General features: G+C 42.3%; 1 protein-coding gene across 1 annotated transcript; it reads right to left on the reverse strand.

The window, feature by feature from the left end:
• Positions 1–1,522: 1,522 nt before the first annotated feature.
• Positions 1,523–15,885, reverse strand: LOC138588459 (cGMP-dependent protein kinase 2). Its single transcript, XM_069658596.1, has 19 exons — positions 15,767–15,885; positions 15,127–15,492; positions 12,717–12,883; positions 12,439–12,552; positions 10,555–10,660; positions 10,095–10,158; positions 9,874–9,951; positions 9,060–9,154; positions 8,656–8,724; positions 6,834–6,932; positions 6,496–6,643; positions 5,438–5,574; positions 4,698–4,787; positions 3,688–3,829; positions 3,423–3,586; positions 2,919–3,041; positions 2,477–2,539; positions 2,073–2,139; positions 1,523–1,618 (listed from the first exon to the last, which is right to left on the reverse strand). The coding sequence occupies exons 1-19, from the start codon at positions 15,883–15,885 to the stop codon at positions 1,523–1,525; spliced, it is 2,307 nt and encodes a 768-aa protein (XP_069514697.1).
• Between the last annotated feature and the right edge of the window lie 331 nt (positions 15,886–16,216).

A 16,216-nucleotide genomic window follows, 5' to 3' on the forward strand; every position in this document is an offset into this window, starting at 1 on the left:
GAGACCAAAATTAATCCTTGGGACCAAGTAAGCAAAAACACTGATATTCTGCAATCAGGTCATTTCACAGACACAATATGACACTAAAACAGGCTTAAATAATCAACAAGTTCAATGCCAGACTCCCTTTGTTAAATGTATAATAAGTAGGATTTTCCTAGAAAAAGTATAGACTTTTACAAATATAATGTAATATAAATCTTGCTTATGGGCCTCTATACATGTGTGTTGGTGAGTGTGTGTGTAGACCCTCGGGAGACCCTTCCCTTTGTTGTTTTGCTTTGCACGGGACGTTTTCAGGACGGGCGATGCTGTGGTTCCCTGAGCCAATCACAGTGTATAGCTGAGTGTGGGAGTGGTTCAAATTAGCAACTGGGCCCCATTCAGACTGGCGAACATGGCGAAAGAGCGATGCAGAGCTGGCCTTCTTTCTGTTGGACAGGTAGGTGCCTCAAACCGGGTAGGACAAGCTAACCGCGGTTAGCACAAAAGTAACCGGTGGTTAGTCTGCTAGCGCACTGGTGACCGGCGGTTCGCATGCTAGTGCAAAGGTAACCGCGATGCTGTCGATGTTAGCTCGGCGGGGTGGGCGTGTTCTTGCACGAGAGAGTGACAGTGATTTTCTGGTGATGAAGAGCCGAGGAGGAGGAGGGGCCCAGTTTGAATGCGTTGTTGACAAAATGCAATGCTACTTATAATACCTTTAAATAAAGCTTTAACATGGGCATGGAGGTGGATCATATCACTTTAGGTTAGAGGCAGGTGGTCTTAAAGTGGGTGTGGAATAAAAAAAACAAACTATATTTGTATAATTTTCTTAATGAGAAGTACAAGAAACTACATTGAATCAATGTGAACAAAACATAATCATATTCATAAAAGTAAACATCAAAACTTGCTGATCTTCAGTGGTACACTCTTGTAATGTCACATTTAGCCCTTGCATGAACCCAATGCAACTTTACACTCTAGCTTCAGTCTTCTGTGTGCACGTAAACTCCACATTGTTTTATTAGAAAAATGCAAAAAATGAGAGCCTTTTTTTTGTACAATACTGTAAAAATGTGATGACGTAGTTTCTGGTCAAGGTTATTAAAAGCCCAAGTTGCAGGTTATTAAAGAGCGGATTGAAGATGTGAAAGAGTTTATCTACCACACAGTCCTCTTGTTGCTCAGGGCTGAGCAGAAGGAAAGTTCTGCTTTCACTATGCAGCTGTAAGCACAGAGGCCCTTTTTGTACCGAGAAGAAAACCACGCTGCAAAGACTTTTTCACTCAACATCTCTGCTTCATTCCTTCACATGTATCACTGCATATCTTAAGTTTTTACAGTAAAGGTTCTTTTAAAAAGTTTGCAAATTTGGCAGCATGGAATCACTTCTTCACAGCAGGTTACCTGTTTGGTCTCATTAACCAGGGTGCTGTGACAGTGAAAAGCCAGATTTGATCTAAGCTTTTTAATACACTTCCGCTTCATGAACCAGATCCTCAGTTGGTGCAATGATTCCCTATGAACAGAGTCCTCAGAAGTCTTTATCCCAGCCGGACAGCTCATCAGGAGGCTCCTCTGCGTCAGGAGGGAACATGTCGAAGTGACTGTGATCCAACGGCCCCTGCAGCTGCAGGAACAAGGACAATCTTTATCAAATCATTACATTTTGTTAGCATGGAATAGTCATCTTGACTAGCAGAGCCGGATTTCCACTGTCAGAGCACCTTCTTACCAGGGTAATGTGGCCATGTGACAACACACAATGACAGGAGCAGAGGTCAGAGGTTCACAAACATCTGTCAGGCACAGTTTGTGTGCCCACAGAACTATGAGGTAAATAAGGAGGCAAGGCAACAAGGAAAGGTGCTATTGAGATAATTGAATAAACATACATGTTAATACTGTGTGTATGTACTTGCTGAAACCCAGACTACACAACACAGGCTTATTTTTTAGATAAGCTACATGCTATTTTAGCCTAGCACTAGTTCATTGCTAGCTCTGTTGATCACATTATGATACATTTGTTGTGGGAGACTGTCCGTGTTTCGTCATTGTAAAGAAACTACGGTCATGCTCACTTCTCTCCTGAGCGGAGACAGCAGCTTGTGACGTCTCAAACCTTCCCAGTTGAAGCCCTGGAACCACCTACAAGACAAGGGGAACATAAAAGGCTGTCCTTCTATGTGTATTGCTGAGAACCACAATACAGATGCACATTTCTGGAGTAAACCTGTTTCTGGTCTTGCATATAAGCCAAAAACACGCTAGCTTACAACAGCTAATATACCGTGACAGCTAACAGACCATCTACCATGCTTCCCTCTAACACACAGGCATGCTATCTATTAAGTACAGACCAAAAAAATTACCTTTCAGCTGCCTCATTCTAGCAAGCCACTCACCAATACACTATTTATTTATTTTTACTCTAACTGGAATTGCTCAAAGGAAATAGAGTCTGATATATGAAAATTAAACTCACTTGTGTTTCTTGATGTCGATGATGCCGTTCTTTTTGTTCCCCAGCCTCTCTACTGGGTTAACCCTGAGAGGACGAGAAGACATGTGTCAGGTTTAATAACCCTTTAGATGTTCTGTTTAAATAGAGCAGCCTGGAAACGTAACTAGGACACTCACTTGATTAAATTAGTCTAATACATGGCCTCTATTAACCCAGCAGCAAAATACAATTAGCTGCTGCCGCATGTATAATGAATGTATAACGAATGTGGGTACAAATCCATGTCAGTGTGACTCTTAGCTCTGCTGCAACACTGTAACAAAATAACCTGATCATTATTCTAAATGATACCGCCTGGTCTGCTGCACACCAGCAGACACACAATGATTCACTCCTTATCTGTTTGAATGAACAGTCATCGAGCAGAATTATCCTCGTATCTGATCGCTGTGATTTATCGTACTTGCAGAGTCTCCTGATGAGGTCGTCTGGACGCTTGCCTATTCTCTTGGGGAAGTCCACCTTCTCGATGCCATGGAGGACCATGGTGTAAATCTTTATGGGGTCTGAGCCAGCAAACGGTGGGCTGACAGAAAAACACGTTTTCACATTTATTGATTATTGAAAAGTTTAAAAACCGGACAACACTGTTCCAAGGATAAGGTCATTTTATGAATAAAAGAAACATCCTTTGCTTTAGAGCAACATTATGTAACTGCGTTATTTTAAAATAACTGCTGAAAACATTGATTGGTACACTGACTTGTAATAGGGACGGGATATAGGCCCCCCTTCAGCCCCACTCTGTGCCCTGATGGCCTAACATGACTAAATCTGTGACTGGCTTTTACTCATTGGCGAGAGTAAAAATGTAGTCATGTCCCCAAAACCAACATTCTTTCATTTAAAAAAAAAATGTCTTACAAAAAATGGCATCTCAGGATTGATTCCATCTTATCTGACTTACTTGCCAGTGAGCAGTTCAAATATAAGGATCCCTAAGGACCAGCAATCTGCTCCAAAGTCATGGCCTTTGCTCATGATGACCTCCGGGGCCACGTACTCCGGAGTTCCACAGAACGTCCACGTCTTCTTTCCACGGCCAATTTTTTTAGCAAAGCCAAAGTCTGCCTGAGGAGATAAAGAAGAGAATAAAATGTTAAAGGTAATGCAGATATAGAATAAATAACACTCTTTAAAGGACAATGCTCTAACAAACACTTGTGTCTTACCATTTTGACATAACCCTCAGCATCCAGGAGAAGGTTCTCAGGTTTCAGGTCTCTGTAGACGATGCCCAGAGTGTGCAGGTAATCAAAGGCCTCTAAGACACAACCAGTGCAGAACCGGGCTGTGGCATCATCAAAATAACTCCTGGTTAGAAAAAAGATCAACAAATGATTTCCATAATGTTCCCTGTGAATCCACATAAAGGAGACTTTATGCCAGTTTAGAGTACATCAGTTTGTTTTATGTTATTATCAGGGAAGCTGCGCCTCATTTTTTGGGGTCTGTTAGCAGAAGCAAATGGCCATAACAATGGTCGTCTTCCACTTTACTTTGTAGAGTTTCTTTGTGTTTCTAGCATCTTTCAGTTTTCAAATGGCACAACTTCCAGTTTTATAGAACAATGAGAGAGCTATTCTGCTGACCCATCCACAGTCACATGACTTTCTCTCCGCATGCGATTGTTTAGTCTCTCTGACAGACTGAATGTCTCTCTTAGCTCACTGAAGTCAAACGTAATGGGGGGCTAACTCATTGGTAACGGTTAATGTTTAATGGCCCGTGTACAGTAAAGAATGCTTTTAAATGGTTACGGCTGCAAATGTACCACTTCTTTTTCTGCAGACCAACAGGTGTATAATTAAGCCTTGACAGTTTCAGAGGTTACATAATTAATAATAACTATTATTAAGTTTTAAAGGTCCATAAAGTGAACTGATGTTTAATCAGGTTTATGAACAGGATTTGTAGGAAATTATCTTAATAAACCATTGCTGCAGATAAAATGTTATGTTCATCTTCAGAGAGCAAGTTAGTGGGAGGTCATGTTGTCTCTGTTGAACTTAACGTAGTCGTTTGTTATTTACTCAGCGGTACACTTTTGACACTAGCTTGCAACAGCCTACAAACGTTCAACCAGACAGGGCAGTGAAACACTGCTTCTCAGCCTGTTCTTTGTAGTGGACTTGTTCGCATGTGTAGTTGTTATGAATGAAGCAAAAGGACCTACACTCACATGTCCCGCAGCACAGTCCACAGCTCTCCCCCAAGACACGCCTCCAGCAGCATGTACACAAACTTATCATCTCGAAATGTTCGGAACAACCTGAAATACAGCCAGTTAATATACTTAACATTAATGTTGCATGTCTAATTTTAGCTGCATTCATGTCTGTAAAGATGTCTTGTTTTGGTAATGCATATAACATAATATAACATGCATGAGATATTGTTATCTGCCTATCAAGGTGAAATGAATATTACAGCTGTCAGTTCTGCAGCTTTTTGGATAAAAACACGAAGATACAGGCTCTAAAATATCTCAGCCTTTAAACTACAGCCGACGAACACTGAAAGGACTAAGAATTTTTATCTAAAAAAAGCTGAACTGATAAGGATGAAAGCGAGGAACGAGAGTGAAGATCACATTTCAGCTGAACTTTTCTCTCAGACTGACAGTCAACAGACTGCTTGCACAGGGCCTTTGTTCCTCAGAGGCATCGTCCAGATAAATCTCAGCGCTGTGGTCAGAAGCATTCTCCCAGCGGGTTCCTTAGCAACTTGACTGAGAAACCAACACACTGACCAGCCCCCTAGTTTATCTCCTGCTCTAAGAATACAAGAGGTTTGTGTGAGCTTGATCCGCTGGCTTATTTGGTGGAACACCAAGTATCTGAACATAATGTTATAACTGTAATGGTTACTTTAAAATGTGTAATGTGTTTGAATGTGTAATGCTGTGTGTGTCTGGCCCACCTGATGATGAAGGCTGAGTTTGTTTGCTGCAGGATGTTCTTCTCAGAGTAGATGTGCTCCTGCTGTCTCGTGTCCACGATGTGCTTCTTCTTGATGCACTTCAGAGCAAACGTGGTGTCCTCGTCCTTCAGCTTTACCTGAGAAACAGGAAAGAGCAGCTTGCAGCGCAACTTCACTGAGGGATAGAAATATATATGGTAAATGGATTGTAATTATAAAGCGCTTTTCTAGTCCTTGCAACCACTCAAAGCTGCTTTTACACTACATATCACATTAACCCATTCACACACTGATGGCAGAGGCTGCTACGTAAAGTGCCCAACTGTCAATCAGATATCACATTCATACCCGTTGGCTACGCCAGGTTCAGTGTCTTGCTCAAGGACACTTCGACATGTAGCCTGAGGGAGCTGGGGATCGAACATCCGACCTTCCGATTGAATGACAACCGACTCTACCACTGAGCCACAGCCGCCCATCATTACGATTACAAACCCAAAACATGGACCCCTGAGTGTATCCCACAAATTTAGGGCCTTTTGAGTGGCGGGCCTGGCACATTTCTGGTCATTTTTTTGTCAAGTACTTGCAGCATTCAGAAGACGGGCAAAAAACCAAGTAGCTTCACCATCTAGATGTGTTGTCATACCATGTTCAAATGATTACAATACTCAGAGGAAGCACTGGCTGTCAGTTTCACCATTATACCGGGAAGGCCAGTATTTAAAACAGGGGCGAGAGCATGGAATACAATAACAAGGTGATGTTTAACAAGGATAGAGTTTTGCAGCTGTGACATTGTTTATTGATTTAAATAAAGGTTAGGTTGTATCCTCTGTAAACTTGAAAATGCAAACCACAGCAATAAACCAAGCAGCACATTGGGAGAGTCATCTTTGTTTCCTGGCAACCTCACTGCTTCTTGTCTGTCCCTACCAAAAGCATTACCTTGCATTAAACAGAAGATGGGTTTAATAAATCTATTCACTGATTTGAAAGGGTTTGGCAGGACAACATTTCAACAAATAAGGTGATAATATAAGGCTTCTGCAGCTCACCAGCTCCACTCGTCCAAATCCTCCCATGCCCAGTGTGGCTACGACCTCCAGCTCCAGGAAAGGCTGGTGTGGAGGCAGCAGACTGATCCTCTCCCTCAGCCTCCTCAGCTCATGGGCCTCAGCAGAGTCCATCTGAGGTGAGTACGGCCTGAGAGAGAAAAAACAATGGCTCTTACGGCTAGAATGACTGATTTGCAAAATAAACTTAAGCTAACCGATACTAAAACTGGAAATGCATAACGACTTAATGAGATGCAATAACTCATCACCATCATCACGATACAGAGGGACTTAGTTAACATTTATACAGCAGCACATGTTATGCTGTGTTTACTCACAGGGCGTTTCTCCTCTCATCGCTCCTGGAGAGCTCTTTCACGTATTCCTTCAGGTAAGCCTGAAGCTCTTCATATGTTCCCACCATTTGGTTGAAATTGCTGGGGAGTGGGGGGACAGCATGCAAAGACATGAATCATTTTCATTTTAAAGTGTGCGTAGAAAGTAGATGTATACAGAGGTTTCATTATCTGTATCAATAGCTGTTAAACCCACAACATGATCAGTCTCTGTGTCTGTATTGAGGTACAGCCCCCCTCTCTCTCCTTTTTGTTAAATAACAACAACCAATTTTAGGCTGCTATTTGTGCTCACTGAAAAATATACATGTCTTTGTATTCAGGGACATCCCATGTGGAAGGCACACGCACTGAGAGGCATTTAATACTGGCTGTTATTTTAGATCAGTTAGAATCCTCCCTTTAGTGAGTAAGATACTTTTGAATCAAATGTTGAATTATTTTAGTAGAAAATGAACTACTTAAAAGCACAGCATGCTTACAGACTGGAGCACTCTAGAAACTGTATTGGTGCACACGGCTGATCAGTGGTTAACATCTAGGAAGTAGTTGGGCTTTGCTCTTAGATGTTACAGAAGCTCTTCACTGTTGCTTTTGCTACATGTAGATACTCCCTCAGAAGAATATCTTTGTAAAGCTTGAATGTTGTGGTTTTTAACCTGTAGCTCTTGCTTGGATGACTTTTCTGCCAAAACACAGTGAGTATATTTCAATGGCAGTTAGACAGGAAAAGTAAGACAAAAAATATGTTGCGGTGTTCCACACAGAAGTTGTTTGGGTCCACTCTACTTTGAAGTTTAATTAATGTTTAACCCTATGTTGTTTAAAATGTGGATATGGTTTTGTATGCAGATGACTCATTGGGACAACCGAAGGAGTATCTTCATGTAGCATTATTACATGGAGGAGAATTAACACATTAGTACTTGATTTTAGATGAACTATTCTGGGCAAGACAATCACAACTGTTTTTCTAATATGTGGCCGCCTTAAGAGTTGAGTCCACTATATAAACAAACTGTAACGGTTGTCATGGTCATGTTAGGTACAGTTGATAAGTGTCGGCTACTAAATTATGTGCTGCCAAAGGTCTTTACTATCTAATGCTATGAATGTTGGACTACTACATACAACACAACTACATAGCCTTAACCAGACATCAAACATCAATGGTCGAGTTAGACTGATTTAACTAGGAGCTTCCAGCCTCCTTTACCTATTCCTTGCAATAAGTTGTAGCAGAAATAAAAGAGTGATCTGCCAATTACAACAAACAATTTATCCATCCATCCATCCATCCACAAATCCCACCCATCCATCCATCCATCCATTCATCCATCCACCCATCCATCCATTCATCCATCCATCCCATCCCAGCTTTCATTGGGCAAGAGGCAGGGACCCTGGACAGATCACCAGTCAATCACAGGGCTGACACATAGAGACAGACAACCTTTCACACTACATTTACATAAGGACAATTTTAGAGTCACCAATTAACCTATCGAGCATGTCTTTGGCCTGGGGAGGAAGTCGAAGTATCTGGCGCAGAAGGCCCCCTTGTCCGAACAAGGTCCCAAACCAGGAGCCTTCTAGGTGTGAGGCGACAGCGCTAACTACTGCACCACCATGCAGCCACAAACAGTTGATGATATTGCAAATGTGCTTATTTACTCATGGGTATTTATTTAACACTCTGTTCATTGTCATCTATTATTAGGTATGCTTATTACACATAACTAAAGGCTCTGTTGTTTTGGTCCAACTGTAGATAACAGCATGTAATCAACATCCAGCTACTCACTCTCTGTCCACCACCAGGCAGTGTGTGTCGTTCTCGTTGCAGATGATGTTGGCTGAGCGGACGTCCTCACTGCAAACAAACATGTACAGTTAAGTCAGCACAAATCTAGACACATATGTACACATAGTTGTTTGTGCAGTTTAATGAAGCATGTCTTTTTCAGCCCACATGTGTTCAAACATCCCACAGCATCAACTAGAATCACACATTACGGGTGGTGCATGTGGTCATATCACACAGCCGGGTCATCTGTATTGTTGGCTGTGGGTTGAAGGCACAGTATGTTCTGAATGTCCTAAAAGGAGGATTTTTCCTCATATAGTACAATAAGTTCTGGACTTGAACAGCTGTTGGATGTTAAAGTCCTCCTTTGTTTCCTCAGCCATCCATGAAGCTGTTTGTACCTGATAAGAGCTTTCTCTCCAAAGTAGTCTCCCACTCCCAGTGTCTTGATTTCCTGCGGTTCAGAGAACCCCTCTGTGCTCTGAGTGACGATGACCTAGAAGAAACATAGATAAAAAAGGTTACAAATACGGGCAGCAATAACTTCTGTTTTACCTTCAGATCCTGACCAATCTTTACGGCATTTCTGGAGATCTGATTAATCAATTAAGTCATGCTACTGTGCCTCATGGGAAACGACACAGCTTTACAGGCACAGCATCTCTCTGGATGGGGAAGCCAATTTGTCAATATAACTAGATTCTGTAAGATTATTCTGTTGGAAACTATGGCTAATAAATGACAATGATGTGTCCCATATCAATTTTAACAGTATAAAGTTACAGTTATGTAGGAGGTGGATTGATTTAAGCATTTACTGTTTGGTAAAAAAGTAGAACCAGCACATGATGAGGGATGATTCAACACATGTGGTGCTTTGTCTCAGTATCCTGATGCAAAGATCTTCCTTTTTGTATGTTTGTGCCTGTAGAAGATCTGACTGATTGAAATGCAAAGACACTATGGAATTCTACTTTTTGTCATAATATCTCGTGTTTTTAACATATTCTAGATTAATTGTTCAATAACCTCAAACCGAACTAATTTCCCAGCATCCATTGACTCCAAGACCATATGTTGAAACCGTATCAGAGACACCCTTGCCCCCCTTATATTCCAAAAGGGCTGCAGAGATCAGACTGTTAATGAACGATGAGCGAAGAGTCACCTTCAACTCTCTCGACCACAGCATGTTTAACTGTGCAGATGTCTCACCTCTCCGTTTGCGATGATAAAGAACGTGTTCCCTTCTTCCCCCTCTCGAATAATATACTCTCCTTTTTCAAAACAGTCCTAAAAAGACAAAAGGGCAGTCTTTTTTTCCCCACTTAAATATAATTAGAATTAAATGTATGTTGTAAAAAAACAGAAACTGTACCGTACTCAGACTGAAATTGGAAGCAAAAACAAAATGTAGTGATGTGGGAAATACTCACCACTTCTAGACAGTCAACAATCCTGGCTAGTTTCTCTTCAGGCAGTCCTCTCAGCAGAGATACACTGAACAAAAGAAGAAATACACACTCATCACAGATGCTGGGAGTCACTATAAGTGCAAAATATTTCTTTGATTAAAAAACTAAAATGTATGACTCAGTATAGTGTATATTACATTCATTATATTTTACCACGCAGTATTGTATTTCCACACTTAACATTAGTAACCGCATGGTAAATAAACTCTATATAACACCATCCCAGCCCATCACCAACCCATGTTAAAACAGACACATGCAGTGACTCTTGCCAAGTCTTAATCAGTTTGGAATCCCCTGCCAACCTCAGGTAACACTGGTTTGTTTGTAGTTTAGAGAACACACACAGATCCTGTTATTTGTGTTTGTGTGTGTGTGTGTGTGTGTGTGTGTGTGTGTGTGTGTGTGTGTGTGTGTGTACCTGCGCAGGAAGCTGAAGTACTCCTCATGTCGGGCCTGTGTGGTCCTCATCATGATGGTCTGAAAAGTCTGGCGGTCCAGAGCCCAGATGTGAGACTGGGACACAGCTGTTTGAGAGAGGAACCATTAACAACTCATTAACCCCGTTGATTTATCATGGATGAATCCTGATGTGTAGAATCCCTCTGAATAAAGTGAGTTATTTTATAGGAGATTAGATTTAAAATCTCCTTTTATAGGTTCTTATCATCTACGTTGGTGGTGCAAAACTGACTTAACGACTGAACCTTTAGATATTTGACAGGCTGCATTTGATTACACCAAGATCCGAACCAATAAGTCAAGCGTGCATTGCACATGAAAATGTTCCTGCTGGCTCATCCTTGTATTCTGATCATTACAGCCATAATTGTGCAATATAAAAACCAACTAACCAATTTGCTTGGTTCCCTGAGGAGTGAGCTAGTCACTTGATAATGGTGACTCACAGCATTATTGCACTTTTCCTTCACTAAAAAATATAGAACTTTCCAGTGTATATTCTTTAGACCATTAACTATAATAGGTGCTTGTTATAGTTAAATGGGTTGTAGGCAAGTGGCAACCTCCAGTGTTGAAAAATGAAGCCAATGCGGAAGTGCAAAATACTCCAGTTCCTCGAGTGGCCTCTTGAGGCTCCAGAAAACAAGAAATAACATTACAGCAGATGGGAAAATGCCAATTTTTACAGCAGAAATAAACATGTTTACAGCCTGGTACAAAAAACGGTTTTGTTATGTAAAGCTAATTTTATTGTTCAGGGTAACTGTACGGGGGTTGAATTTTTTTATAACACACTCGTTTTAATTATTTTAACCCTTTAATCATAGGGGGTGGATCACTTGATTGACAGGTGGATCCTGCTGGCTGTCTGATAAACATCAACACAGACACACAGACACTGAGCTTAACTCCACCTGTTTGTGTTGTTGGAGACTTTTGAGGATTTTTTCATTCAAAGTTTGGACAAATAATCTCTCTGTGGGATTTATGGAACTTTATGGCTGTGCAAGAAGTCTGAGCTCCAGCTTTTCGGTGAGTTAAATGTTAGTGTTATTGTATTGAAATATTTTTAGCACGAAGTAGCAGGTATACTGTGCTCGCTTTAGCTGCTTGTTAGCCTGTTCAGTGTTTATCAAACATTTATTTATCCGTCGGCCAGTAAACAGGAGTCAGGAGTTGTTGGCTTTTCCCCGGAGAGATTACAGCAGACTGCAGTGATGAGAAGATCGGTTATTTTAAGTTTCCCGTTACGTGTCGGCTCGCCGCTCTCTCACCAGGCGAGCGAGCAGTGAGTCCGCTACTTCTTTAGTCTGATAACTAAGTAGCTGCAGTCAGTCACCAGCAGAATGTCCTCCTGGCAAAGTAAAACTAGCTCATTCATTATTTATAGAGTCTATGGCTAATAACCGCTAGCTACGCTGAGGAGCATATAGCCTAGCTTCATAGCCGTAGATGGCTGATTCATGCAGCCCGCCCATAGTCAAAATATGTAAAAACAAATATGGCGACCCCCAGCGGCGGCGCAATTCGGGCTTCAAAACGCTTCTTCAGAAACCAGTGGGTGACGTCACTGAGACTACGTCCATTATTCATACAGTCTATGGTTGTAAGCAGCCACCCATACATCATGTCAGAAACAGAGGAGTAGTTTTCAAGTGTATTTAATAATGCCCTCTGTGAATAATCACCTGCTCATGCACCATATCCATATGGTTGTCAAACAAACACAACATGACACATGCTTAAGGAACCTTGGAGGGTTGGCATGTATGTAATCCCAGTGGTGAGACGTAGTGAGGACCATGACTGAGTGTACCAAATTTAAAATGCAGCCTTCACTCACATTTAACCGTTGCTGTTCTCTTACAGTTGTACAGGATGGCCAGTTCTCCAAATGCTGTGCCGGGTCGCATCTCCCCCAGAGGCTTTCCGCTCTGATTGACCTCCAACAAGCCCTCTGCAGGGAGGAATTTCAAATTAAATAATACTCTATGACTTTGCTTCAACTTTATAGCAACTGGTACAATAAATTGCACAAAATAAAACAAATCCCCCTGATCCCTAAGCCTTTCTGATTTCAAATGTGACAGAGCTCCCACACACACATTGTGCTGAGCTGACCTGCCAGGACGTAGAGGTAGTTTCCCGGTTCCCCCTCCTGGATGACCAGCTGGCCCTCGGTGTAAACCTTTTCATACATACAGTCCACCATCTCCCTCATGTGCTGAGCCTCCAGCTTCTTCAGGAAGTCATTGTTCATGATCGCATTGTTGATGAGCTTCTTGGTGCTGGGAATGATGAAAAGATAAGAAACAAATTCAAGTCTAGTCAAAAGTCTATATATACAGGCCAATGTCACAAATCACAAAGCAGCCTCTAGGAGATTTACAATCTGTGCAGACAGCAACAACCTCTATCTCTAGACTGTCTCATTCTGAAGGTCAAAGGGTTGCTAGACCTCTAGTAGAACAAATCCGATCACATCAGCACTGTAAAATACTGTTATGTTTTAACTTTACACGGGTGCTAGAGCAAATCTGGGTCATGGGTTCAAACCACTGCTTTAAAATCTGCAGTTTAAATTAATTCAGCTGATTTGCCCCAGCCTGTGTTAGTGTGGATCCCTGATTACCACATCACACGGATGATTTGCTCGAGCATTCAGTGAATAGGAGAGGGCTGAATGTGTCTGAGAGTAGTGGGCAAGGGAGGCAGCATAGGTTGTGTAATTGAAGCCCATAATGACCCGGCCCCTGCATTTAGATCCTGTGGCCTTTTGTTTCCCTTCACGTCTTTCTATTATCCTGCCATGCTAATAGAGCCTTTCAGATGTAGGGGGTATTACAAAAGCTCCACAGAGCTCTCCCAACACCCTGCCATATATATTTGGGTTGATCACAGTTGATTAAACTGTTTTAAAGACAATGCAACAGTTGCCATTTAATGGACACAGTCGATGAACTTCTTCTGTTTTCTCTTGACGTTATAAAGACCCCTTAACAAACCTGTTGGGCTTAACCCTAACTTTACCATAACCTTAACCAAACCAGCCACAAATACACTTTGACACAAGAGCAGCTGAGCAGGAAGACCAGGCATGTGACAAGTAGCAATTGTGAGAAGGAGTTAACCATAAGGTCAATAAATGTTTTCCTGAATCGGGGGGGTCTATGAACAGAGTGTAGTAACCAGATCATATAAACAGATAACATATAAGAAGTGTTAATCAAAATGTATACACCTGTGACACATACACAGATCAGCACATAACGTTATGACCACCTGCCTAATGTTGTGTAGGTCCCCTTTTGCCGCCAAAACAGCCGTGACCTGTTGAGGCATGGACTCCACTAGACCTCTGAAGGTGTGCTGAGGTATCTGGCACCAAGACGTTAGCATCAGATCCTTTAAGTCCTGTAAGTTGGGAGGTGGGGCCTCCTTGGATTGGACTTGTTTGTCCCCCACATCCCACAGATGCTCGATTGGATTGAGATCTGGGGAATTTGAAAAAATAGTTTGCAGTGTGGGAGGGCACATTATCCTGCTGAGAGAAGCCACTGACATTAAGGAATACCGTTTCCATGAAGGAGTGTACTTGGTCTGCAACAATGTTTAGGTAGGTGGTACGTGTCAAAGTTACATCCACATGAATGGCAGAACCAAGGTTTCCAAGCAGAACATTGCCCAAAGCATCACATTGCATCCACCGGCTCGCCTCCTTCCCATAGTGCATCCTGGTGCCATGTCTTCCCCAGGTAAGAAACACACACGCACCCGGTCATCCACATGATGTAAAAGAAAACATGATTCATCAGACCAGGCCACCTTCTTCCATTGCTCCTCAGTCCAGTTCAGATGCTTACGTACCCATTGTAGGCGCTGTCATCGGTGGACAGGGATCAGCATGGGCACCCTGACCGGTCTGCGGCTACACAGCTCCATACACAACAAACTGTAATGCACTGTGTCCTGACACCTTTCTATCAGAACCAGAACTGTTTCCGCAAATTTGAGCGACAGCAGCTCTTCTGTCAGATTGGACCACACAGACCAGCCTTCGCTCACCACTTGCATCATAAGCCTTGGCCGGCCATGAACCTGTCGCCGGTTCCACCCCACAAGAGCTGCAGTTTCGGAGATGCTCTGACCCAGTCGTCTAGCCATCACAATTTGGCTATTGTCAAAATTGTCAGTCGCTCACATCCTTACGCTTGCCCATTTTTCCTGCTTCCAACACATTATCTTTGAGGACAAAATGTTCACTTGCTGCCTAACATATCCCACCCACTGACAGGTGCCATTGTAACAAGATAATCAATGTTATTCACTTCACCTGTCAGTGGTCATAATGTTATGGCTGATCAGTATGTCTTCAGCTTAACAAAACACAGCGTCTTTCTACAAACCAGGACTTTACCTTCATTTTCCGGTGACAATAAATGGTTCCAGCCAATATTTAGTTAAAAAGACTAGAGATTGTATGTTTCACATTCATACCATGCATTTTGTGTGGCGTGTTCCTTTAACTTACTCTGAGTCTTTGTGTATGGCCTTTCCAATAGAGATGTGTGTCGCTCTGAACCCTCCACAAAAGTTCTCCGAGGTGGGTTCAGCAGACACGCCCTCTTTTGCTCTGAGCCTGCGGTGGACCTCCACAGCCACCTTATGGAAGCGGTTGGAGCCCTGGTTTATGACACTGAAACGGTGGCAGCTTTGGTGACACAAGGCCGGTGAAGAGAAGCACAGGCTGTTGTTGTAGCCAATAGCATCCTGGAGCTTGTCAATCTGGGAGATCTTGGCCTCCAGTTCCCTCTGGAGATTGTGTAACTGGATCTCTTGTGCTTGAAAATCTTGGTCCCGACGTTCCAGCTCCGCCTCTAGGTGGGTAATCCGCAACCTGAGTATCATAACTGGTTTAATCTGAGGTGAGTACAAATGAAGGAAAACACAAATCCAGACGACTGTACAAAAAACATCTGGAGGTTGACTTGCCTTATATCTACCTTTCACAGTAATAAATGGAATACTACTAATCATATTAAAGAATATATTGGATGTACCATGTAGAGCAACAACACACTACAGATTTGAAAAATAGGATGTCATATAGTCGTACTGTACTTATCCAACAAAAGGTTTTCCACAATAGAGAATTGAGCTTTGGTTCTAACCTGAGGTCTTTTTCCAAGCATGGATGGTCAGTGTGGATGGAGGCCAGGCAGCTGTTCTCCTCAGCCTTTGGGGCTTTTATCGAACCGTTGCCCATGGCCAGGCATTGGCTGGCCACCATAGGGATGGCCCTCAGGTCAAACTCACCACGATGAAGGTGCCCTTATCTTCCTTTATGCCTCCTGTTTTAAATTATGGATAAATAAATGTTGCAGGGTTTTAAGGCAGAGAACCTGCAGGTCCCTGTTTTTTTCTTGCAATGCATCTCTAGGATGTTACGATCAGACTGAGACAACACCATAGACAGAAGGGATGGAAAACTAACCAGCAACATCTGTTGGTACATGTTAAATGCACTACTAAGCAAATCACAGTAATTTTATGCTAACAACAGTCACTCTTAGGACATCTGGGGAGACAAGCATACAGTCTAATGAGACAATGCTACATGA

Source organism: Semicossyphus pulcher, unplaced genomic scaffold (assembly GCF_022749685.1).
Source record: "Semicossyphus pulcher isolate SPU_LCO1_2020_fin unplaced genomic scaffold, fSemPul1.0.p SCAF_12, whole genome shotgun sequence".
In the NCBI taxonomy this organism is placed as follows: Eukaryota; Metazoa; Chordata; class Actinopteri; order Labriformes; family Labridae; genus Semicossyphus; species Semicossyphus pulcher.